The following is a 22,943-nucleotide window of genomic DNA, read 5'->3' as shown; positions in this document are numbered from 1 at the left end:
CAACCTCATAGATCCGTATCACTCTCCATCTTTTAAATTATACATGTTACATGTGGTACATGTACATGTCATCAACCCCAGAAAAGAATGTTATTAATTAAGTGGTAAACACTTATATGGCTTATAAATTTAGAGGAGAAAAAATGTTAAAGTCATCCTTTTGCATTTATTCAGGTATTTACAGTTTCTGTGCTTTTTCATTCTTTTCTGAAGATTATAGAGTTTCCACGTAGCATCAGCCTGAGGAGGTTCATTTGGCATTTTTGTATGGTAGGTGTGCTGGTGATGAATTTTCTTAGTGTTCTTTTTTTCTGAAAATATTCCCATTTTCACTTTCATTCTTGAGTGATATTTACCCTGCGGGTAGAATTTTGTGTTTACAATTTTTCTTTTAGCACTTTAAAGGTGATCCACTTAAACTCTCCTCTGGCTTCTAGTTTCTGACGAAAAGTTACCCATCAATCTGATTGTTCTGTAAGAGATAGGTCATGTGTGAGTCAGCTTTCGGTTATTATAACAAATACCTGAGATAATCAACTTAAAAAAGAGGAAAGGTTTATTTTGGTTCACAGTTTTGCAGTTTAAGTCCATGACAGATTGGTCGCGTTGTTTTGGGCCTGTGGCAGCACAGTATGCGCAGTACATCATAGTGGGAGTGCACAGAAGAGGAGGACATTCATCTCCTGGCAGGAAAGAAGAGAGGGTGTGGGGAAGAGACTGGAATCCCCCAATCCTCTTTGAGGCCATGCCCCCAGTGACTTAAGACCTCCAACCAGGCTCCACCTCCTGAGTGTCCCACCACCTCTTAGTAGCCATGCTAGAGGGCAAGCTTCTAAACCCTGGGGGACATTCCAGATCCAGACTCTGGCAGGGTGGATTTCTCTTGCCGCTCTCCAGGTTGTCTTTGACTGTCAACCCTGGCTGGGATGCGCCTCAGTGGACTTCTTGCATTGACACTCTTTGGCAGTCATTTAATGTCTTGAGTCTGCAAATATCTGTGGCCACCAGCTATTAACACTCAAGATTTTTTTCCTTGCCATCAAAGACACCTCAGATTCTGTTGCTTTGTTTTAATTATATCCATTCAGGTCTTAGATCCCTTCAGTGAATCTCTTATTTCCAAAATTGTCAATTTCAGTTCTGCAGTTTCCATGTAGTTCTTTTCAATTTTATGTTTGTCTGCTTGCCCTTTTTGTCTCTGGTAAAATTTCCAGACGTTGAAAATGAGTTTTGATTTACTTATTTGAGATAGGTGTGGCATCCTTAATAGAATCTTCATCTGCTCCAGCATCAGCTTCATCTTGGGGTAATGCAGTTGGTTTTCTTTACTTTCTTGAATGTTGTGCGTCTTCTTGGTTCTTGTCTGTCAAGTGATTTGGGTTGTGTGCTGTACATTATGAAGGTGAGGTTGTGCAGGGTCAGAGTGGCCTTGTTTTGCTTCACTGAGGGATATTTCCTTTCCATGGCAGGTGTTGCCCTGGTGGGACTTGAGCTCAATTTTTGTTTCCCACCATGGACTCTCTTCAGATAGGGCTACGTTGGGCCTGTTCTGTGTGTGGGTGACTTGGGGCTACTTAGAGCTACTTAGAGGTATGAATGGGCAGATAGAGGTCATTGATCCCCCTTTCTCCTCTCTTCTGTGTGGTGAGTTCCCAGGATTCTCTTCCTTGCTTTCTGAGATCAGAAGGACTCACTGTTTCCCCACGCATGCTGGGCCCTCCCTACTGTGTGCACCAGGAATACTGTGCCCAGAACCAGGTAGAAGTGCAGGGATGAGGTCTCATTGCTGTAGCTCCAGTTCCTTGCTTCCAAGCCAGCCTCTCTTTGCAACTCCATTCACTCTCCACACTTGCTTCTTACACAACACACCTGCAGTGCGCCCCATGCCTCCAGGTGTTCTAGTGGTTTTCCAGGGGCCTGTCATTGGACCGGACCCACCTGAGCACCCCAGTCACATTGTTATGTCTAAAAGCATAACTCTCAAGCCTGAGTTTTACAGCCTGGACTGCCATCAACCATGAAAATCCCTAGCTCCCTCCCCATTCAAAACTGTTGACAAACATTCCATTAACAAATGATGAGTTAAAACTAATGGCATCATTAAACTCTGCAAGTGACTCCCAGTGGGTGACCCCTGTCTCTCCCTGCTGTGGCTGCCTCTTTTGGGGCCGGTTCTACCCCTTCCCACAAATCCTTGTGGACAGGCCCCCAGCTGCGGCATGTGGGATTGATAGGGTTGATAGGCAGGGTTGATTGAGCCCTGGTCTTGGCTCCTGTGCTTCTGGTGGTGGTGGCGGGTGCTGGATCCTAACAGGCTGTCTCAAATGTCTCATCTCTGGGCTCCAGCTCCCTTTTCAACCCCTGTCCCAGGGGGAAGTGCCTGGAGCCCCTCACTTGCGTGCTTTGCCTGTGTACTGGGCCTCAGGAGAATTCCCAGCCACCTCTGGGAGGTAAAGCAGGCAGGGTGGGCTGAAAGGTGGACAGAAACGCTGTGCTGTGGTGGTGCCATATGAGGGAGCTGTGGATACACAGGATGCCTGAGGGCCAGGGGCCGGGCCGGGCGTGGGCCCGGCGGGGAGGGTGTCAAGGGACCTCCTTACAGTGGACTCAGGGGTTTTCCAAGTTGAGGTTGGAGCGCGATGGTGCTTCAGGCGGAGGGGACTGCGGAAGCAAAAGCCAGGAGGTTAGAAGGGGTAGAGGACGATCATGCTGAGCTAAAGCCAGTAGCTCTGCAGTTTACTGGAGTTATGTGACAAAGGAGCCCCCAGAGTAGGTCCCTAGGCTCTTGGAAGGGATGCTGGGCCTCCTGTCCAGGAGCGGAGGGGCTGGGCCCCAGGGCTGTGGGGTTCTGGTGAGGCTCCGCCTTCTGAGGGGGTCGGGGCACAGCCACTGGAGGCTTCAGGGAGCCTGTGAGAGAGGCCCTAGGGGTTGGGGCTTTCCACGGGCTTTCCCAGACGCCTTGCAGGTGTGCAACCTCCCCTCCCCTGCCCTGTCTTCTGTGGTTTCCAGGGGCCACATTGGAGGTGCTGGGGGGCTCAGGTGGGTCAGGGACCCAGTTCTCAGTGGAGCTCTGGGGCGGGGTTGGAGGCAGCACCTGGTCAGCCAGGGGTGGGGATAGGAAGCGGCCTGGGCAAGTGCCACTGCTTTCTGGGCCTCAGTTTCCTCTCCTAAAAACCGAAGAGTCCCTCCAGGAGTACAGTCCCCGGGAGAAATGGGTCTGGAGTCTTCGTGCTAGCGGCCAGGGGCAGAGTGGCTGGGAGAAGGAACCCCAGACCCTGGCCACAGCCCCCCTCCTCCCTGTCCAGGCACAGAGTTCGAGTACACGGACTCGGAGAGTGAGGTCAAGGTGCGCAAGCAGTCGCCTGCCGGGCTGCTGCGGCCCAAGAAGGGGCTGGGGGAGCCGGGCCCTTCCCTGGCTGTGCCCCCGCCCAGCGCCCGAGGCCCAGGCCCCACCAGCCCGGACAAGGCCAAGCTGGCAGCGGAGAAGGGGCGCAAGGCGCGTAAGCTACGGGGCCCCAAGGAGCCTGGCTTCGAGGCTGGGCCAGAGGCCAGTGACGACGACCTGTGGACCCGGCGCCGCAGCGAGCGCATCTTCCTGCACGACGCCTCAGCCGCAGCTCCTGCGCCCAGCAACGCAGCGCCCGCCCCCAAGCCCAGCCGTGGTGGCAAGGGCGGCTCCGCCGTGAGCCCGCGCAAGGACACCGGCCGTGCCAAGGACAGGAAGGATCCCAGGAAGGTAGGGGCTCAGCACAGGTGTGGGGCCTTGGGAAGGAGGCTGGGGTCTCCTAGTCTTGGGAACTGGCTCTGAGTTAGCCTGTGCTGATGAAAGCCCTGCTTTGCTGCCCCTTCCTTACAGAGCCCTTCATCTCTGTCCCATCTCAGGATGACGCTTAAAAATATGGATAAATACCCGAGGCCCCACATTGTTTGCTTTTCACCATGATAGCAAAAATACCTGAGATAGGTAGTTTATAAAGAGAAAAGTGTCCTTTGGCTCTCAGTTTGGGGAGTTCTGAGCCATGAGGGATTGGCCCCAGTGTTCTGAGCCTGTGGTGAGCCCCACGTCATGGCAGGAGCCTGTGATGAAGCAAAACCTGCTCACCCAGCCAGCCAGGGATGAGGGAGGGCAAGGAAGTCCCCCAATGACCCATTGGCCCTGCTTCCTAAAGTCCTACCACCTCCCAGTAGACCAGCCTGGGAATCAAGCATCCAGTCTTCAGAGACTCTTGTCCCATCATAGCAGACCCCAGGGAAGATATCCAAAAAACCCATTGGTGATCTGGTGCCAGACCTGGTCCTTTGTGAATGTATTTAAAAAGGGGGTGTGGCAGCAGGTCTAGTAAGGACTTTTCAGGGTGCCTGTAGTAATTGTCGTGGGCTGGGGACCCTGGTGGTTTCTGTTGGTGGCACTGGCACTAGCACTGCCAACATCATGGTGGTTTGTGGCCTCCAGTCTTCACCTGCAGGAAAACCTCATTTCTTCAGAGGTAAAAACGTGAGACAGAGATGGGATTTGTGTGTGTGTGTAGATTGAACCCCGGGCTTCATTCATGCTAAGCAAACACTCTATCACTGAGCTACATTTGCAGCTCATACTTTCCTGAATTGTCTCCATGGATACTCTAAATTAAGAAAACTTGCCTTTCAAGAACACCAGGATACCGGACATGTTCTCCTTTTGCATTGGCTGCTAGGAAGTGCATGGTCAGTGGCTCCTTGCTTAAATAATTGTGTTCAGGTTTGATGGCCAGCTCTCTACAGTATTCAATACCTTTATTCTACCTTGAGTCCCTGATGGAGGATGTGCACTCAAGTAGCAATGACCTTTTAGGAAAAAATGATGAAAAGGGATTACACTCAGAAATTTATTTTATGAGTGCATGGTAGTGCACTCCTTAATCCCTGCGACTTGGGAGGTTGCGGCAGGAGGATTGCCGAGTTCAAGACTGCCCTTGGCAATTTAGTGAGACCCTGTCTTGAAATAAAAGATATGAGGGGCTGGTGGGGAGAAGGGGCTGTGTTTGAGCATCACCCACAGGCCTCTGGGGTTTGTGCTCACCTCTTTTCTCCTCCGAGCTATCTCATGTTTTTCAGGGCCTTAGAGAAAAAGTGCAGGGTGAATAATAATATTAATACCAGGTAACCCAAGATAGGCCCAGACACATTCGAACTGCTTACCATGCAGATAGTCGCACTCCCTTTATCTGGGGGGGAATTGTTCCCAGACCCCTAGTGAAGGCCTGAAACTACAGATGGTCCCAACCTCTGTGCTGCTATACCACCACTGTTGTCCTGAGGACTGAGATGGCTGCTGAGTGGCCCAGGGCAGGTGGACATACAGCATGGACATGTGGACAGAGGACCACCCGAGTCCTGGGGGGCATGGAACAGGATACCTCAGGGCCTCACAAGCTTTGGTCATGTTACTCAGAGCGGCAGGTAGTTTGAGGCTTATGAATTGTTTATTCCTGAAACTTGGCATCTAGCATTTGCAGACTGTGGTTGACTGTAGGTTACGGAAACCACAGAAAGTAAGTGCAGGTAAGTGGGGATGGCTGTGTTTCATTTATTGAGTGCTCCACCATGTGAAGTAGGTTCCTCATGTTAACCACATTTCCCAGGTGGCCCGCAAGATGGCAGGTACCTGCTGGGACCGTGGCCACACTCCCCAGAGCTAAGCTGTCCACACTGGGTATTTCTTGCCAGGGCCTGGGCCTGATCACCAGTCCACACTGCCCCTTTGGCCTCTCCCAGGATGGCGCCTTCTGTTGGAGGCCCTGGAGTCCCATTCCTGGCATCTGCATATCTGGGGCTATTGGGGGAGAGGCCAGCCTTTTGGTGGTGGAGCAAGAGACCAGGTAAATTGTCAGTAGAAGGAGACTCTACCCAGGAGCCACCCAGGAATCACCATGGTTGGCATTGCTTTGAGATCTGCTTTTGTGTCCTATCTCTTATTTAAACTTTTTAAAAAATTTTTTGTAGTTGTAGATGCACAATACCTTTATTCTTATTTTCATGTGGTGCTGAGGATCAAACCCAGTGCCTTCCACACGTGAGGCGAGCATGCTACCACTGAGCCCTTGCTAAATAGCTGAGTCTAGCTTTGAACTTGTGATCCTCCAGCCTCAGCCCCCTGAACTGCAGGGATTACAGGTGTGCACCATGGTGTCTGGCTGTTGCTGACACTTTGCTAACATACACGGGGCTGCCTGGAAGAGCTCTGTACTAAGCCCATGTCTGAGTCCCTCTGTGGACCAGGCCCAGGCGTGGGACCTGCAGGTCCAGCCCGTGGATTCTGACCCACTCTCCCTGAGGTACAGCCTCCTGAGTGCTGGGATTACAGGCATGTGCGACCTCACCTAGTTTAACCTTATGGACTTTTATGTTACTTTGATTTTTTTTTTTATCAATATTTCTAGCTGGCTGTGGGTCATGGCACTGTCTGGGTGTCCGTCCCATGGTGACATCTCCTTCCGCCTTCACCTTGCTGGCTGCTGGTGATTTGGTAGCTGATGGACTTTTGCCACCATAATTACTGAAGCAAAGAATGTCTCCATTTGGTGTCAGAACCTCTGTCATTTTGGGAGATATTTTCTTATTAAAATAAAAGGGATTGGGGGTTCCCAGAAATGATTTTACTGATCAAAGGGAAAAAAAGTTATTGGTTTTTATCTGTTAATGACAGTAATTAGGAAGAAAAGGAAGAAAGGAAAAATCCACTCAGAAACATCCCCCCGCCCATGAACAGCTGCAAAGCCATGTGCTGTAAGATAAGGTGTCCACGCCAGAGGAGGAGGCAGCATGGCTGTGGACATCCTTGTCACCCTGAGAGGCCCTGGGCTTTCAGGAATATGAATGGGATTACAATGTGCATCAGAAACAAGAAAATACAGTGTGTAGGTGCGAATGTCCAAGAAAAGGACCAGGACAGTTCCCTTTTTGTCCTTTTAGTGCACTTTGCTTTGAATTTTAGGTTTGATGTTTGTGACGGTAGTATCTCAGTAACATCTGCCCACTGTTACCTTTTCCTGTCTGAATTTTCAGCGACCTAACAATGCAGCCTTGGTCATTTGGTTTTTGACAGGTCTCTTGTGGTTTACTGTACTTACTTATCTTTTGTGGTGCAGGGGGTGGAATCAGGACCTGGTGCATGCTAGGGGAGCACTGAGCTACACCCCTAGCCCGACACGTCCCTTAAGAAGCATGGAGGTGCGCCCCCACTTCCACCACCCGTAGCCTCTGGCTCATGCCTGCTGTAGATCTCGCCCAGCATGGGCATTGCTGGTTTTGGCTCCTGGTTGGAGCACAATGTGACATTAGCAGCTGGAACAGAGGCTGTCACTTCAGTGTCAGGCCACTGGTCATCCAGGTTGTTTCCGGGTCTTTGCTTGGATCAGCAAAGCCGCACACGATGTCTGCTTCAGAAGGGTAGGGCCAGTTCCAGTTCAGCCTCATCAGCGTAGGGAGGAGGGCGAGTTCCTCCAGGCTGGGCACCATGAGGTGCCAGGAGGGCACACCCCTCACTACAGGGACTCTGTGGAGTAGCATGGGTATTGTGGAAGTGACTTGGGTGGCAGCTAAGTGGCTTTAAATGCCTTTCCAGGAATAGGTACTTCAGATCTAGCTGGTCTGTAAGCTAGGGTCTTTTCTCTCTTTTTAAATTTATTTTTGGCATTATTTGAAAAAGTGACAGAGTAAGCCACCTACAGGTGTGTGGTTGGAGGGGGCGGAGTGAGTGCCAGCCCCCACTCCGTGGCACACCCGCAGCTGTTATTTAGCAGAAACGGGGCTCCTGCCCTGCGCCTGAGCTGTGCACGGGAAGAGTTCCAAAGCGGGGCTTTGGTCACTCCCAGCTGTGTTTCAAACACCATGTGGGCTAATGTGTCCGTGTGGCCTTCTTGTCTGCCTGGTTGTATGTGCTCGTCCCTCCAGAACGCGCCTTGTGTGCTGTCACCAGTAGTGCTGCTGGAGAGGAGTCACTCGCCAATATGCAAGTCAGGTTGTCCTCTTGTTTGGGGGCAGCATGGAGTGTGCGATAGTGACGAGGTAGTCGAGATTACAAACAGAAGTGCTGGCAGAGAACAAGGTGTTCTGATCTTCTGGGTGTGGCACTCGGGTCAGGGGACCTGGAAGGGCTGAGCCAGGGGAGAGCAGCATGGGGCCCTGTGTCCCCACCCAACCGCCTGGGCTCTCCCTCCCCCCTGAGCATCCTGCTTGTTCCTTCCTCCTCCAGAAGAAGAAAGGGAAGGAGACTGGGTCAGGAGCTGCACTGCCACCACCCCGTGTCCCCGCCCTGCCCTCCGAGGCCAGGGCCCCTCATGCTGGGCCCCTGGCGACCGCCAAGAGGAGCAAGGCCAAAGCCAGAGGCAAGGAGGCGAAGAAGGAGGTGAGCCTTCCCGGAGGGTGCACACAGAGGATCAGGCCTGGGCCAGTCCGCAGTGTGGGGGCAGCACTGGAGCCCACTGCGTGGCCCTCTGTGCTCCTGCAGCAGGGGTTGGTACCAAGACCCAGGGTCTTCCACGTGCTGCTCTGTGTTTACTCTAACTGCAGCCAAGGCTCAGCAAGCCAGATGACCAGCTATGGTCCCCATGCTCTTAACAGGGTCAGGAGACACCTGGCCACCACCATGAGGCTGTCTGGCAACAGGAGCACCTGCTCAGTGCCAGGTCCCCTCTGGGATCCACAGGCTTCACGCAGTTGACAGGGGATGTGCCTGGGTGTGCCCCTGTGCCCATTAGCTGCTGCCCAGGCTGTTTCCTCAAGCCTTTGCATGTGGCTGGAAATGCCCCCTCAGTCTCTCTAAGGAGGAAACCATGGTGTCTACTGTGGCGTTGAGTGTCAGAGTGGTACTGAGTGCTGAGTACTAAGTATCATGCTGAGTGTGCACAGGCCGTGGACAGTTGGTTGCAGCCCATTTCATCTTCCCTCTGGCCTTCAGGTGTGCCCGGTCCCTTGCCATTGAGCACATGGCAGATGCCACCACAGCCTGTCACCCAGGTTTCCAGAGAGGGACCCCAGCAGGGCAAGAACCCTGTGCTGTGTTCTAAGCTGTTGGTCTGCTGTGTTCCATCCACAGAACCGGGGGAAGGGGGGTGCTGTGAGCAAGCTGATGGAGAGCATGGCGGCTGAGGAGGACTTTGAACCCAACCAGGACTCAAGCTTCTCAGAGGATGAGCACCTGCCACGAGGCGGGGCTGTGGAGAGGCCTCTTACCCCAGGTGGGTGACTGTGAGGCTGTGTGTGTGGGGAGGAGCTGCAGGGGTTCCTGAGGATGTTAGATTTAAGTCCTGGCCTGACACATAGCTGGAAAAAGCATGTGCAAAGCCCCTGAGGCACTTGAGGCAAAGGAGGCCTACTCAGCTCTGGCTTAGTACGCTTGGGTATGTGGGGAGCAGCCTGGGGACTTTGGAGGAGGTGGGAGCAGATCACCCACAGTCTCTGAGACCTTGGCCAGGGGTGTGGTGCTCATCCCAAGGAGCACAACTGTCCCAGGGTATGGGAGAGCAGTGTGGTCAGGGTATTGAAGTGAGCCCCCCGCCTGCTGTGTTGAGCATCCTGCAGGCCCCAGGGAGGCAGGAGACTGTAAATATCTAAGCAGTGCAGGTAGGACCTGGGCCCCTTGAGGCAACAGTGGGGAGGCAGGCAAGTTTGAGTGTTAAAAGGGAGGGTGGAGGGCGGTGGGAATGGGGCCTGTGACCTGGAGAGATTAGGGCTAGTGATGGGAACACCCTGAGGAAGTCATGTCCATCAGGCACAGAGACCCTGGTCTGAGCTCAGAGGAGGGATCCCAGATACAAACTGTGGGGAGCGAGGACAGGGCTGTTCCGAGGGGTGTGCTCGTCCCTGCTGCTCTGGAACAGCCAGCTGCATGACCATTCTTGGGCTGGGGTCTGCAGGGGGTGGGGGGCTGTGTGATCAGTGCAGTGGGCTAGCCCCCGTGTGATAAAACGACGGGGCGTCAAGGGTCTGGGTTGTGCACTCAGCTCTGGGTCGTGCACTGTGCTGGACCGTGGCCTGGTGGGAGCAGTGGCCCCCGAGATGCAGCCAGAGGTTTGCTAGGGCCAGAGAGAACAGGAGGCCTCTCAGGCCTAGGGACAGGCATGCCACCCCTTCTGCCCTTGGCCAAATCAAGTGACACAGCCACCCAGTCTCAAGGAGTGGGACGTGCCCTCTGCCCAGGAGGTGCATGGAGAAATGGGCCCTTTGTACCTGAACCCCAGAACTGTCTGGGTCTTTGTTTTGTTTTGGTACGAGGAATTGAATCCAGGGCGCTTAGCCATTGATCCACATCCCCAGCCCTTTTCATATTTTATTTAGAGATGGGGTCTTGCTGAGTTGCATAGGCCTGGCTAAGTTGCCGAGGCTGGTTTTGAACTTACCATCCTGCCTCCGCCTCTTGAGCCACTGGGATTGCAGGCATGCACCACATCCCACTGTTGGTCTTTTTGACATATGCTAATGACAGGGGACTAGGTAAAAAGGTCCCCACCCAGAAAGAAGAGCAGGAAGAAGACAACTAAGGAGAGTTTGGGTGTATGACCTTAAGGGGGCTCCTGAGGACTGGGGCAGGGGGCTGACGGCTCAGCTGGAACATTTTCTGTGTCCACAAGAAAACCTGTCCCAGATAGGAAACTGGACAAAGCCCCAGCTGTCTGGCTGAAGCAGCAGCACTGGACGGCAGGATAGAGGGGGGCTGCTGAATGGGGGAGGTGCTGATGGCCCAGAGCTTGGCGAGGTGCACACCCACTGCCCCTCCCCCACCCAGGTGTGCACTCAGTACAAGCCAGTTGGTACAGGCCACATGTACTCAGGCACACCCAGTGTGTACCCTGCAGACTCACCTGGCAGGGCCTCTGTTCCTAGAGGTGACTTGGGGGCCACTAGGTAGACCTGGGGAGGAGGCTGGGTCTCCCCTATGCCTCCCGCTCCAGCCCAGCCTTGCTGCCCACCCCTGCAGCCCCGCGCTCCTGCATTATCGATAAGGATGAGCTGAAGGACGGCCTGCGTGTGCTCATCCCCATGGACGACAAGCTGCTGTACGCCGGGCACGTGCAGACGGTGCACTCTCCGGACATGTGAGTTCCTTGCTGTGCCTCCCTGGGCAGATGGCTTCTCCTTTCTGGACTATGCCTTCCCTCCACAGAAGGGGGAAGGGACATGAGGGCTCTGAAGACGCCGCCAGGCCACCACATGTGGAAGGTGTGCCCGGGTGGGCCCTGCCAGGGAGGGGGCTCCGGCTGGGCATGGCCATGCCGCAGTGGCAAGGGGCTCACAGGAAGGCGCCAGAGTGTGTGCTGGCCTCTCTCGGGGTCGCATGCTCAGCAGCCCCTCGCTCCATGGATGAGGAGGCTCGGCCAGGAGGGGACATAACAAGTCAGCCAAACCGCCAAGTCCTGGTGCTGTGTCCTGGCGGGCTGGTGCTGTATCGGAGCTGGTGTGGGGCTGGCTCAGGGTGTGTGGCCTCTGTCACCTCACACACGTTTGCCCTGCCCCCAGATACCGCGTGGTGGTGGAGGGCGAGCGCGGGAACCGGCCCCACATCTACTGCCTGGAGCAGCTGCTGCAGGAGGCGGTGAGCTGGGGCGGGAGCGGGAGGCTGGGCTCCAGAGGCCTGGGGAAGGGTCACAGGTTGCAGCCACATCTCGGTTCCTGGTCACCTCCTGGTGCTCATCCTGTGCTCTCTCAGATCATAGACGTGAGGCCGGCCTCCACTCGCTTCTTGCCACAAGGGACCAGGATCGCAGCCTACTGGAGCCAGCAGTACCGCTGCCTGTACCCTGGCACTGTGGTCCGAGGTGAGAGGCCCCTTTCGGCTGCTCCCCCGTCTCCTAACAGGCTGCTGTGGATTTAGTTGGTCACCGAAACCCGACTGTATTGGACTTAATTGCAGAGATTTTTGTTGGCTCACATGACTGACAAGCATAGGGCTTTCAATGGTGTCCCCAGCAAAGGCAGGATGTTGGCCACAGAAGAGAGGAGGAAGAGGGACAGACATACAATAGGCACGTCTGGAGGTGCAGACAGGGACGTAGGCAGATAGAGGAGGTGACACTCAGGGGATGTTGGTCAGACCAAGTCAAAGTCCTACGTGCCTGATGCGCTGACCCCTCGGCTCCCTGACCTTTGTGACCAAGGGAGAAGCAGGGCCGGGCAGCAAAACTGCAGGCGTGAGGTCCAATCTGACTGCAGGTTTTGCACTGGAAGATTTATTTTTCCCATTTGTTATCATTGAGCATCAAAACCCTGGAAGTCCTGTTACTATGGGAAGAGTTTGTCTTGGTTTCCAATCTCCGTGCTCTTGACCTCTGGTACCCTGAGGGCTGGCTGCCTTCCAGGGTCACCTTATGGTGCTGCTTTGAGTCTTGGGCCTTCCCCTGGCCAGTGTTCTGGGGCTCCTCTGGGCTTCTGTATGGCATCCCACGTCTTTCTAGGCTCATACCCTCATTTTAGTAGAGGATGTTGGTAGCTTTCTGAGAGAGTCCCTAGAAAACGAGTTTTTCAAGCTGGGGAAAACTTGTTTGTGCACGCCTGTAATCCCAGTGGCTTAGGAGGCTGAGGCAGGAGGATCATGAGTTCAAAGGCAGCCTCAGCAACTTAGCAAGAGTCTAAGCAACTTAGCAAGACCCTGTCTCAAAATAAAAAAGGGCTAGGGTCAGTGGCTCTGTGGTTAAGCACCCCTGGGTTCAGTCCCCAATATTAAAAAGAAAAAGAAGAAAACAAGTTTCTCAGATTCTTGCAAGCCTGCAGTCTCTTTACCCTTGTTCTTTACAGTTGAGTTGGGTGTAAATTCTAGATCAGAAATATCTCCTCTCACCACTTCAAAGTCATTGTTTGATTTTTATTCAACTTCTAATGGTTGGGAAATTAGCTGCCATTATAATCCCCAGGTCTTTGTAGGAGACCTACTTTCCCCCTCTCTGTGGAACTTTCAAGATCTTCTCATTATTCCTGGATCTGGAGCTCTGTGCGGGTTTTCTCTCCTGTTTTTTTATGCCAGGTATTTGGGGACAGTGGGGCTTTGATTCTGTAGCTCGTCTCTCCAGCCCTGGGAGCTCTTCTGCTCTGTGCCACTTGGATAGTTTCTCCATCTGTGGTCCTTGGAACTTGCAGTGGTCTGGTGGCTCTTGATGTGTGAATCTCTTCCTCGTTTATTGTCTATTTCTTTCTTTCTTTTTCTTTTTTTTGTTCAATTTTATGGGAGATTTACTCCACATTATCTTCTAAATCCTTTTGTTCTCTTGAATTTGAAATTTTCTGCTCTCATTTAAAAAATCTCCAAGAGTTCTTTCTTATTTCCTGAGGTTTGTTAAAAAAAAAAAAAAAAAAAATATATATATATATATATATATATATATGTATTTCTGCTGCATCAACACGTTATCTTTTATAAGAAAATTTCTCACGGTGTGTGTCTGGGTTCAGTCTGTAGCTCTCTTTCCCTCGGGGCGTCCCTTCCCCATACAGGCTCTGTGTCACGGTGCCCTTTTTGGCTTTGGTGATCCTTGGCAAAGAGAGAGGATGAAGAGATCAGAGGCCCTGGCTGAGTGAGGCTTGGTGGCGTGAGGCAGGTGGTTGGTTAGGTCTCTTCTTCCCGCCAAGGCTTGTGTCCTTGGGGATACATATGGCTTAGCATCTGCATTTGGGAGGGGGCTGAGGTGTCGCCCTTCAGTGGCAGATGTTGAGCTCCCCCCTTGCTTGGAGTGGCCCCCACCCTTCTCGCCTGCGCCCGCATCTTTCAAATCAGAGCTGTGCAGCCTCCTAGCCCATGCTGCTCAGGTGGCCCTCAGCCCGTTCAGGGCCAGGGTCCGGGGACCCCGCCTTGGCCTTTCCTCATTGCTGTTGTCTCCTTCAGTCACCTGACAGCAGCAAAGCTGAGTCCCGAGTTGGTTCCCCTGCGTTCGTGCCCTCTTCCCTCTCTGTCCTCTTTACTGCTGTGTCGGGGGTCTTGAGAGTGAGCAGGCACAGGTGTGTGTGATCAGCTGCCTCATGGCACCTGAACTCCAGGACATGCTCTGCTAGAAACGGGGGAGCCCCTGCCCTGACTAGTGCTCACACCCACTTTCACACTACAGTACACCGACTCCCTGTCCCCTTGCTGTGCTTTAATGACCTGGGATCCCTGCATGCTGAACCCCACTGTCCCATCATCCTCATGCCCCAGTACAGGGCTCAAGCTCTGGGACCCCCTGAACTGCCCCTCCCCCACAGGGCTACTGGACCTGGAGGACGATGGGGATCTGATCACCGTGGAGTTTGATGATGGAGACACGGGCAGGATCCCGCTTTCACACATCCGCCTCCTGCCACCCGACTATAAGATCCAGTGTGAGTGCCCGGCATGTGAGGTCGGGGTCCGGCTGTCCTGGCTGCGTGCCACTCACCCGCACCCTCCCCGGCAGCACAGACTTCTGCCCATCAGCCTCTAGGTCTCTTCTAGGCTGAGCCTGGACACTGCCTGCCATTTGGACCATTGGAACCACTGGAACCCACGGGGGATAGAAATGGCAGAAGCAGTGGATGGGGACTCCCAGAAGGGGGCTGGGGAGCGGGGAATCTTGGGGTTCCCAGATGGGCCCTGTGGCCTGTGAGGGTAGCCGCAGGCCTGGTTGTCCAGGCTACGGAAGGCTGGTCAGGTATTGTTATTGATGGTTCCAAGCTCCATATAGGCACCATGGCATTGAATCCTTGCCTTGGCCTTCATGGCCTGGGGTTCAGAGGTTGTGACTCCTCCAGGTCCCCCCTTTAAGAGGCAGCAGCAAGTCTTGTTCACACTGTCTGGCTTCTTGGGGTGGGTGACCTCAGAGGTTCTCAAAGTCAGCGCCTTTGTTCAGCCCCTTGAGCTTTGGTGTGGTCATTTGGGGGCCCCTGCTGAACTACTATTTGCCCGCACCACCTCCCACTGTTTCATGCAGGGGAGCCCAGATTGCATGAGCCACATGGTGTCCCTGCTCCCCACTCCAAACCCTGATCCAGAAAGTCAGAGCAGAGAGCCAGGCCTGAGCCACTGTCTGCCTTGCAGGTGCTGAGCCGTCCCCAGCCCTCCTGGTGCCGAGTGCCAAGCGCCGCAGCCGAAAGACCAGCAAAGACACCGGGGAAGGCAAAGAGGGGGCCCCCACAGGGTCAGAGGAGTCGGGAGCCAAGGCACGAGGGCGTGGGCGGAAGCCCAGCACCAAAGCCAAGGGAGGTATGTTGGCCCAGGCCCAGGGTCGGGTGGGGGCTACTTGGGAGCCAGAACCTGGAGCCTAAGGTTCTGCAGTGACCAGGCATCATCTCTGTGAGAACTCTGCACTGTGGGGCAGAGAATTAGGCAGTGGGCCAAGGAAGGGGAGCTGGTGGGCAGAGACAGAGCCCAGCTTCAGCCTGGTGCGTGTCACTCACTCCCAGTGGAGAGGCTTTGGGCTACAAGCCAAGACCATCTGAGGACCACTTAGGGCCAGCACCCCCAGGGTGATGTGCCAGAGCCGCCCACCTGAGGCCCAGGCAGAGATGCAGACCTCCTGACCCAGGAGCCCCTGCTCTCCCACCAGGAAGCCCCACCCACACTGGCAGCAGGCCTCACTCCGGCCTCCATTTGTCGTCTTCTCTTTTCTAGACAGAGCCACTGTTCTGGAGGAGGGGGTCTCCACAGATGAGGTCCCCAGTACGCCTTTGGCCTTGGAGCCTATCAACACCCCAAGTTCCAAGAAGAGCCCCCCAGAACCTGTGGACAAGCGGGCCAAGGCCCCCAAGGCTCGCCCGGCACCTCCCCAGCCCAGCCCAGCGCCACCCACCTTTGCCAGCTGCCCAGCTCCTGAGCCCTTTGGAGAGCTGCCAGCCCCTGCTGCAGCCCTGACCCCGGCCCCCCTCATCACAATGCCAATCACCATGCCCGCCACCCGCCCCAAGCCCAAGAAGGCTCGGGCCACGGAGGAATCGGGTGCCAAGGGTGCTCGGAGGCCAGGGGAGGAGGCTGAGCTGCTCGTCAAACTGGACCATGAGGGAGTTACATCCCCCAAAAGCAAGAAGGCCAAAGAGGCTCTGCTCCTCCGGGAGGACCCAGGGGCTGGAGGCTGGCAGGAGCCCAAGAGCCTGCTGGGCCTGGGTGGCCTGGCACCGACAGCAGGCAGTAGCGAGCCCAAGATGGCCTGGCCCAAAGCCCTGGAAGGGGACCTTGCCCAGGAGCCTGGGTCAGGGCTGCCACTGGAGGACACTGGGAATCCCAAGAGCCCGGACAAGGCCCAGGCTGAGCAGGATGGGGCTGAGGAGTCGGAGACCAGCAGCAGCGGCAGCAGCAGCAGCAGCAGTAGTAGCAGTAGCAGCAGCAGCAGCAGCAGCGGCTCAGAGACAGAGGGCGAGGAGGACGGCGAGAAGAACGGGGAGGATGGCCGGGGCACGGGGGGCCGGAACTGCAGCGCCTCCAGCTCCAGGGCATCCTCCCCTGCCTCCTCNAAGAAGAGCCTCAGTCTTCTGAAGAAGAATCTATGTCTTCTGTGGAAACCAGGACACTAATAAAGTCTGAGCCTGTAAGTCCAAAGAATGGTGTTTTATCACAGGCTACTGGAGACCAGAAATCTGGTGGAAAAGTTGAAACAGACAGACGCATGGTTGCAGCCAGAACAGAACCCCTAACTCCAAACCCAGCTTCTAAGAAACAGAGAGTCCACAAAAGAGGATCAGAATCTAGTTCTGATTCTGATTCTGATTCTGAGAGATCATCCTGTTCTTCCAGATCATCATCTTCTTCGTCTTCCTCCTCTTCTTGTTCCCATTCTCGATCAGGCTCTAGTTCTTCTTCATCCTCATCATGTTCGTCAGCATCATCTTCATCTTCCTCCTCCTCTTCCTCCTCCTCCTCTTCTTCCTCTTCCTCTTCCTCCTCCTCCTCCTCCTCTTCCTCCACCACAGACGAGGACTCTTCCTGCAGCTCTGATGATGAGGCAGCTCCTGCCCCTGCGGCCGGCCCCTCTGCCCAGCCGGCCCTCCCTGCCAAGGCTCCCAAGCAGGCTGGCAAGGCGCGCTCCTCAGCCCACTCCACGAGCAAGAAGGCGCCCGCTGCCCAGCCCCCGGCCCCTCCACCCCAGCCCCCTCAGCCTCTGCAGTCCAAGGCTCAGGCGGGGGCTGGGGCCAAGAGCCGACCCAAAAAGAGAGAGGGTGTCCACCTGCCCACGACCAAGGAGTTGGCTAAGCGACAGCGCCTGCCATCTGTGGAGAACCGGCCCAAGATCGCCGCCTTCTTGCCTGCCCGGCAGCTCTGGAAGTGGTTCGGGAAGCCCACCCAGGTACCAGGCTGAGGTTCCAGGTCTTTCTCTGGCTACTTCACGCCGGGCCCCGCCTTCCCCTCAATTCCCCAGCATTCCCAGGGAGGAGGGTCTGGTGAGGCGAGGCCATATCCCACGTTACAAGGGAGGCAACTGGTTTTAAAGGTATGTCTGACTCCAATGCCCAGGCCCTTTCCAAGTGGCCCTGCCCTCTAGTTGGTGGGACCAGAGCTCCCTGTGTAGAGAACATGAAGGTCCACACAGGCTGTCCTGCAGGTGCTCAGGACGGGGTCTGCCGCCGCCTGGCTTTCTCTGCTCTCCTCCTGTTTCCAGCACACTCAGGCTCTCAGCCACCAGTTGGTGATCTCGGTGGGAGGGGCCACTTCCCCTGGCTTGCCAGCAGAAGTGCAAGGTTGAGTCTCCTTGGCCTTCCATGGACCCTGGAGCTAACCAGTGCAGCCCAAAGAGAATGTTCTGGTGGGCTCTGGGCTGTGGGTCCCATGTCTGCCCTGACAGCAGGGCTTGGGTGTCCAGAGGAGCCCTCCCACCCAGCCTGTGCTGTGGATTATCCACACACACGCATGCTCACACACCATGTACATGTGTGAACGTGCTGCACACACACAATGTTCAATACAGGCGCACACACATTTATACCTGTGCATACACATGCACTTCTCAGTGGAGGAAATTGTTAGCTATTCTAGAAGCTTCTATGTGAAGGATGGGAATAGCCCTCATGGTCACGAGTCCATCCCACACCCCTGGGAAGAGCCAGTGTGTGAGCTTTCTGTTACTGTGACAAAGTACCTGAGAGGACTCACTTATTCAGGTCTGTTGTGCTGTGGTTTTAGAGGAAGCAGCCCATAATAGGGAAGACCCTTTGCATTTAGGTCTGAGATGGGAGTGTTGGAGAGCAACTACTCACCTCGTGGCCAGAGAGGGGAAGGGGCTCAAGCCCACAGGACCCCCAAGGGCACTCTCAGTTACATAAAGACTTCCCACCAGGCCCCACCTTCCAGAGACCCCACACCTCCCCACAGTGCCCCCTGGGACCACGTCTTCTACACATGGGCCTTTGGGTGCTTCAGAACCTGCCATAGCAGCCAGGCCCCTTTGCTTGGCATGTGTGGGAGGGTGTCCTCATCTGCAGGTATAGCCAGCCCAGGTTTTGTCCCCAGTGTCCATGTCCCTAGACCAGGGTCCTCCAAGACTGTGTGGAGACGGGCTTTGAAGAGATGCCCCTGCTGAGCCAGTGCCCCTGTAAGACTCTGTTCTCATCAGGCGAGTTCAGCAGCTTTGGGGCTGGCAGGGACAGGCTTGGGGTGTCTGGCACACCTCCTCAAAGCCTGGGAAGCTGCTGGCACGTGTGCAGAGTGTTGGCCGCTTACGAGGCCAGAGAGGCTAGGGTGTCCTGAGTCGGCTCTGGAGGTCTGTCTTCACTGCTGCCTTCTGGGGATCTTGGCGTGCTGCCAAGGCCCATCAGAAACCCGCAGGAGTGGACAGCAGCTTCCTCTGCCCCGGGCTGCACCCCATCAGTGATTCTTTAGAATGGGCAGGGTGCAGAGCCTGCAGCAGGTGGGGTCTGGACACTTGGGCTGTAGCTCCAGCAAACTTAGTGCCCTAACCTGAGCCTGGCCTTCCTGATCCCACGGGGGCAGGGTCATCTGACTTTCACTCCTCATGGATTGCTGGCTACAAGCTGAAGGGCCTCTTGGCCAGGCCACCACCTGAGGCCAACTTGAATGCTAGATTCTTATAGAATCCTTTCTGAAGGCTTCATGGTCAGCACTCTAGAGCCCTGATCCCTGCAGGTGCTTATCTGAGAGGCACAGAAGGGCCGACTGAGGGAGGTGCTCTTCCTGCCCCACCATGGCTGCCTGAGCGCATTCTGGCACCTGCTGTATGCAGTTCCAGGGCTGCGCCAGGCTCAGCTCGCAGAGCTGTGGAGCCAAGAATCCTAAATGGCTGACTGAAACACAAGCTCAGACCTTTAGGCCTCTTCAGCAGGAAGGTTCAGGGGTGCAGCTGCAGGCACCGCTGAACCTGGGGCTCAAAGGCATCTCCAGACCCACTTGAGGTCTGTGCTCCACTCTTGGGTTCCCTCTCCTTCCTCTGCACTGTCTCCTTCTCTGGCAGCTGCTCTCTCTAGGCAGCAGAAGTGACAGAAGGAAGTGTCTCCCGGGGGTTTAAACTAAAGCTGGTTAGCTGTCTGGCTGGGTCCTAGGTTCAGCCCTGTGTCAATCACAGTGGCCAGGAGGGAGTTAAAAAGACCAAGTCTTGTGCCCACCAAAGGGGTGGGAGCAGCCTCACAGGGGACCTCATTGGATGATGGGGGGCGTCCTTGAAGGGGAGTAGCTGCCTGATGCCCAAAACCATAACTGCTCTCAGAGAGTTGCTTAGCAACCATGGCGTCCTCTGAGCGTGAGTCTAAGGCACTCTGAGCATTTTACAGCACATACAGAGAGGTGAGTGGCCTGGCTGAGGAAAGACCGTGGCAGGGGATAGAGAGGAAGGGACTGTGGATGAGGCAGGGGTCAGCACACAGGCTCCCGGCTTAGGTAGAGTGTGACTTCGAGCCTGTTGTCCCCACCAGGAGGGGGAAGGAATGTGGATTTTAGTTTGAGGTGAGAATGTGCTGCTTCTGCCAAGCCTTGCGTAGCCTCCTCTTGAAGGACTCTCTGTCCAAGGGATGGCACCAGCCTCTGAGAGTGGCCTGGGGTCCTGGGGCCCTGGGGAAGTGTTTCTTGAGTGAATAAACAAAGCCTCAACACATTTGGCAGGTGCTGGGTCAGTGGGCAGCCATGCTGGTGGAGGGCGGGGTTCACCCACACCCCAGGGTAGCATGTGACTCCCAGCCCCTCAGCCCTGATCAGCCACACAGCAGGGGCTGACATATCTTGAGCCCCGGCAGGGCTTGGTGTGGCATCTGCCCTTAAGGTCCCATTTCCTGCTTTTGCTGGGCACATGTCCAGATAAATCCCTTTCACCCCACATTCTCTCTCCTAGTCTGTTCCTGGGACAGGAATCCTCTTTTAACCCCAGAAGCCACATAAGCCATGCCCGGGGCCACACTGCTGGAGGCTTGGGGTTGGAGGTCATGGTGGGCAGGGACGTGCTGTGACTCCTCGGACTGGCCCTCCCTCACCCTGCCCTTGAGTGGGGATTGTAGGGCCTTAGGGCTGTGGCAGGACCTGTGACGGGGCGAGGGCAGTACAAGGCTGAGCAGCCCAGGGAGTCTTGCGTGGCTGGCCAGTAGTGCTGTGGGATAGAGTTGAAGTCCCTTCAGCTGCAAAGCTCCTAGATTATAAAGTCCCTCTTGCTCCTGGCATATCAAAGAGCTGAAAGGGACTTCCCCAGTGAGAGCGAGACCAGGGGTGGTCTTCTCCTCTGTCCCTTTCCTGTAGCACCCCTGAGACCGATGGCAGGTGACAGGCCAGGGATGAGGGCTCTGGGTGCCAGGACCAGCTGGGGCAAGGGTTCTGCAGTGTGGTGGGCCACAGGCTCCTGGGCCCTCGCCTGACTGGCATCTCCTGCAGCGGCGCGGCATGAAGGGCAAGGCCCGCAAGCTGTTCTACAAGGCCATCGTGCGCGGCAAGGAGATGATCCGCATCGGAGACTGTGCAGTGTTCCTGTCCGCCGGCCGCCCCAACCTGCCCTACATTGGCCGCATCCAGAGCATGTGGGAGTCCTGGGGCAACAACATGGTGGTTCGAGTTAAGTGGTTCTACCATCCCGAGGAGACCAGCCCGGGCAAGCAGTTCCATGAGGGCCAGGTGAGCAGAAGGCCAGCTAGGTGTCCTCCTTGTTGGGTCCATATGGGTGCCATAGGGTGGACCTGAGGTCCCCTCTGGGGCCAGGCATTCTGGGTGCTGGCAGCCATGGTCTGACCAAAAAGGGAGGCTGAGGCTGGGATCTAGTCTGCCACTGGCAGCAGCCCCGCCGTGGGGCTGGTGTCACCACCGTCCTGGTTTGGTCCTGACAGCACTGGGACCAGAAGTCTGGCCGCAGCCTTCCTGCAGCCCTGCGGGCCTCCAGCCAGAGAAAAGACTTCATGGAGGTAGGAGGGCCTCCAGTGGGCGGGGGTGGTCGCCTTCTCCCAGCATGGCCGGCGGGGTCCCGCGCTCAGACCTAGGCTCTGCCTGCACCACCCTTCGACCTCGCTCTGGCTCTGAGCTGCCCGGCTCTCAATCTGTCTCCTGGTCTCACTTCTGTCTGTCTGGTCCCCTGTCTCTGTCCCTGAGTCTCAGGACTCTGTCTCTCCTGGTCTCTTGGTCTCTTGATCACGTCTGTCTCTCGATCTTGGCCTCTGTCTCTGGGTCTCCACCTCAAGGCAGTCCCAGGTTCCTCTGGTCTGGGAGGGGTTCTCCCGACCCTGTGCCCATACCTGAGGCCCCACCGTGCCCCACAGCGTGCCCTGTACCAGTCCTCACACGTGGACGAGAACGACGTGCAGACGGTGTCGCACAAGTGCCTGGTGGTGGGCCTGGAGCAGTACGAGCAGATGCTGAAGACCAAGAAGTACCAGGACAGCGAGGGCCTCTACTACCTCGCAGGCACCTACGAGCCCACTACAGGCATGATCTTCTCCACAGACGGCGTGCCCGTGCTCTGCTGAGCGCCGCCCCCCCGGGCCCAGCTGCCTCGTGCCCTGAGGGCCCACAGGGACCCTCGCCATCACTGCCACGGCGCGGGACCATGTGCGTTGTGTGCATGCCAGTGTGCCCGTGGGCGTGTGCATGTGGCCAGGTGTGCACGTGGATGCCCCGGGCAAGTGAGTGTGTGTACATGTGTGTGCCCGTATGCATGCACGTGTGTGCACCCATGTGCACACGTCTCCACCCCAATCTCCCAACCCCCTCAGTGCCCCAGGACAGGGGCTCCTCTCTGCTATCAGGGTGTGGCTCTGCTGGCCACCCAGGGCAGTCTCAGCAGGGACAGGCCTTGGCCTCCCCAGCACCTCATAAGCACTTGTAGAGGCAGGCCCTCCAGCCCCAGTGGGGGCCAGGTGCCCCCAGGCCCTGAAGACTGAGGGCTTGGTGGGAGGGGGTTTCTAGGAACCCAGACTGAGGCTCGCTCTGGGTTCCAGCCACCCTCAGCATGGAGTCCACCCAAACCTCCCGCCATGGACGTGGGCACCTGGTGCCAGCCAGCCTCACCATCCACCCCAGACTGCTGAGTGCCTGTGGCCTCCACCCTCTCAGGATGGCCTGGGCTTGGGGAGCAGAGCAGGGCCAGGGGGAGCCCAAAAGCATCGGCAGGTGGCCCTGGCAAGGGCCTGCCCCCCAGCCCAGACCCTCACACTACAGAAAATCCCAATGGTGCTGAAACCCTCGCTCCGGCCATGCCTGGCCCTCCCTGCCCAGGAGGGAGGCAGCAGTTCTTAACCTGTACAGTTTTATTGTACCAAGAGACTCGCCCCGCCCCTGTATCATAAGCCTTTAAATGGAGTCAACTTTTTAATTATATATATAAAGATAAATATATATAAATATATATAAATATAAACTTTTTAAAACTGTGAAAAATAGCTATGAAATTATAAAAAAAAAAAAGCGAACACATTCTGACGTGCAGAATATTATTTTTTATTTCCTGTTAGATTGTGAGTGTCTAGCACCCGGCTTCACTGGCCCCCCAGCCCCTAGCACACCCCCCAGCCCACTGTACTGTACTCACCCCCAGCCGAGAAGGAGTGAGGGAGAG

General features: G+C 55.7%; 1 protein-coding gene across 1 annotated transcript in view; it reads left to right on the top strand.

The window, feature by feature from the left end:
- Positions 1-22,731, top strand: part of Tnrc18 (trinucleotide repeat containing 18) — an 89,690-nt gene extending 66,959 nt beyond the window's left edge. Inside the window, 13 exon segments of the mRNA XM_048785180.1 lie at positions 3,306-3,736; positions 8,234-8,386; positions 9,077-9,218; positions 10,958-11,075; positions 11,497-11,572; positions 11,687-11,795; positions 14,209-14,325; positions 15,020-15,184; positions 15,593-16,427; positions 16,709-17,258; positions 20,777-21,013; positions 21,223-21,297; positions 21,649-22,731. Coding sequence (XP_048641137.1) covers positions 3,306-3,736; positions 8,234-8,386; positions 9,077-9,218; positions 10,958-11,075; positions 11,497-11,572; positions 11,687-11,795; positions 14,209-14,325; positions 15,020-15,184; positions 15,593-16,427; positions 16,709-17,258; positions 20,777-21,013; positions 21,223-21,297; positions 21,649-21,855 — 3,215 coding nt within the window. The 3' untranslated portion in view covers positions 21,856-22,731.
- Positions 22,732-22,943: the final 212 nt, after the last annotated feature.

The sequence above is a fragment of the Marmota marmota genome, unplaced genomic scaffold (genome assembly GCF_001458135.2).
Source record: "Marmota marmota marmota unplaced genomic scaffold, marMar, whole genome shotgun sequence".
Classification (NCBI taxonomy): Eukaryota; Metazoa; Chordata; class Mammalia; order Rodentia; family Sciuridae; genus Marmota; species Marmota marmota.
Note: the sequence above shows the minus strand (reverse complement) of the source record. Positions and strands in the feature narration are given on the sequence as shown.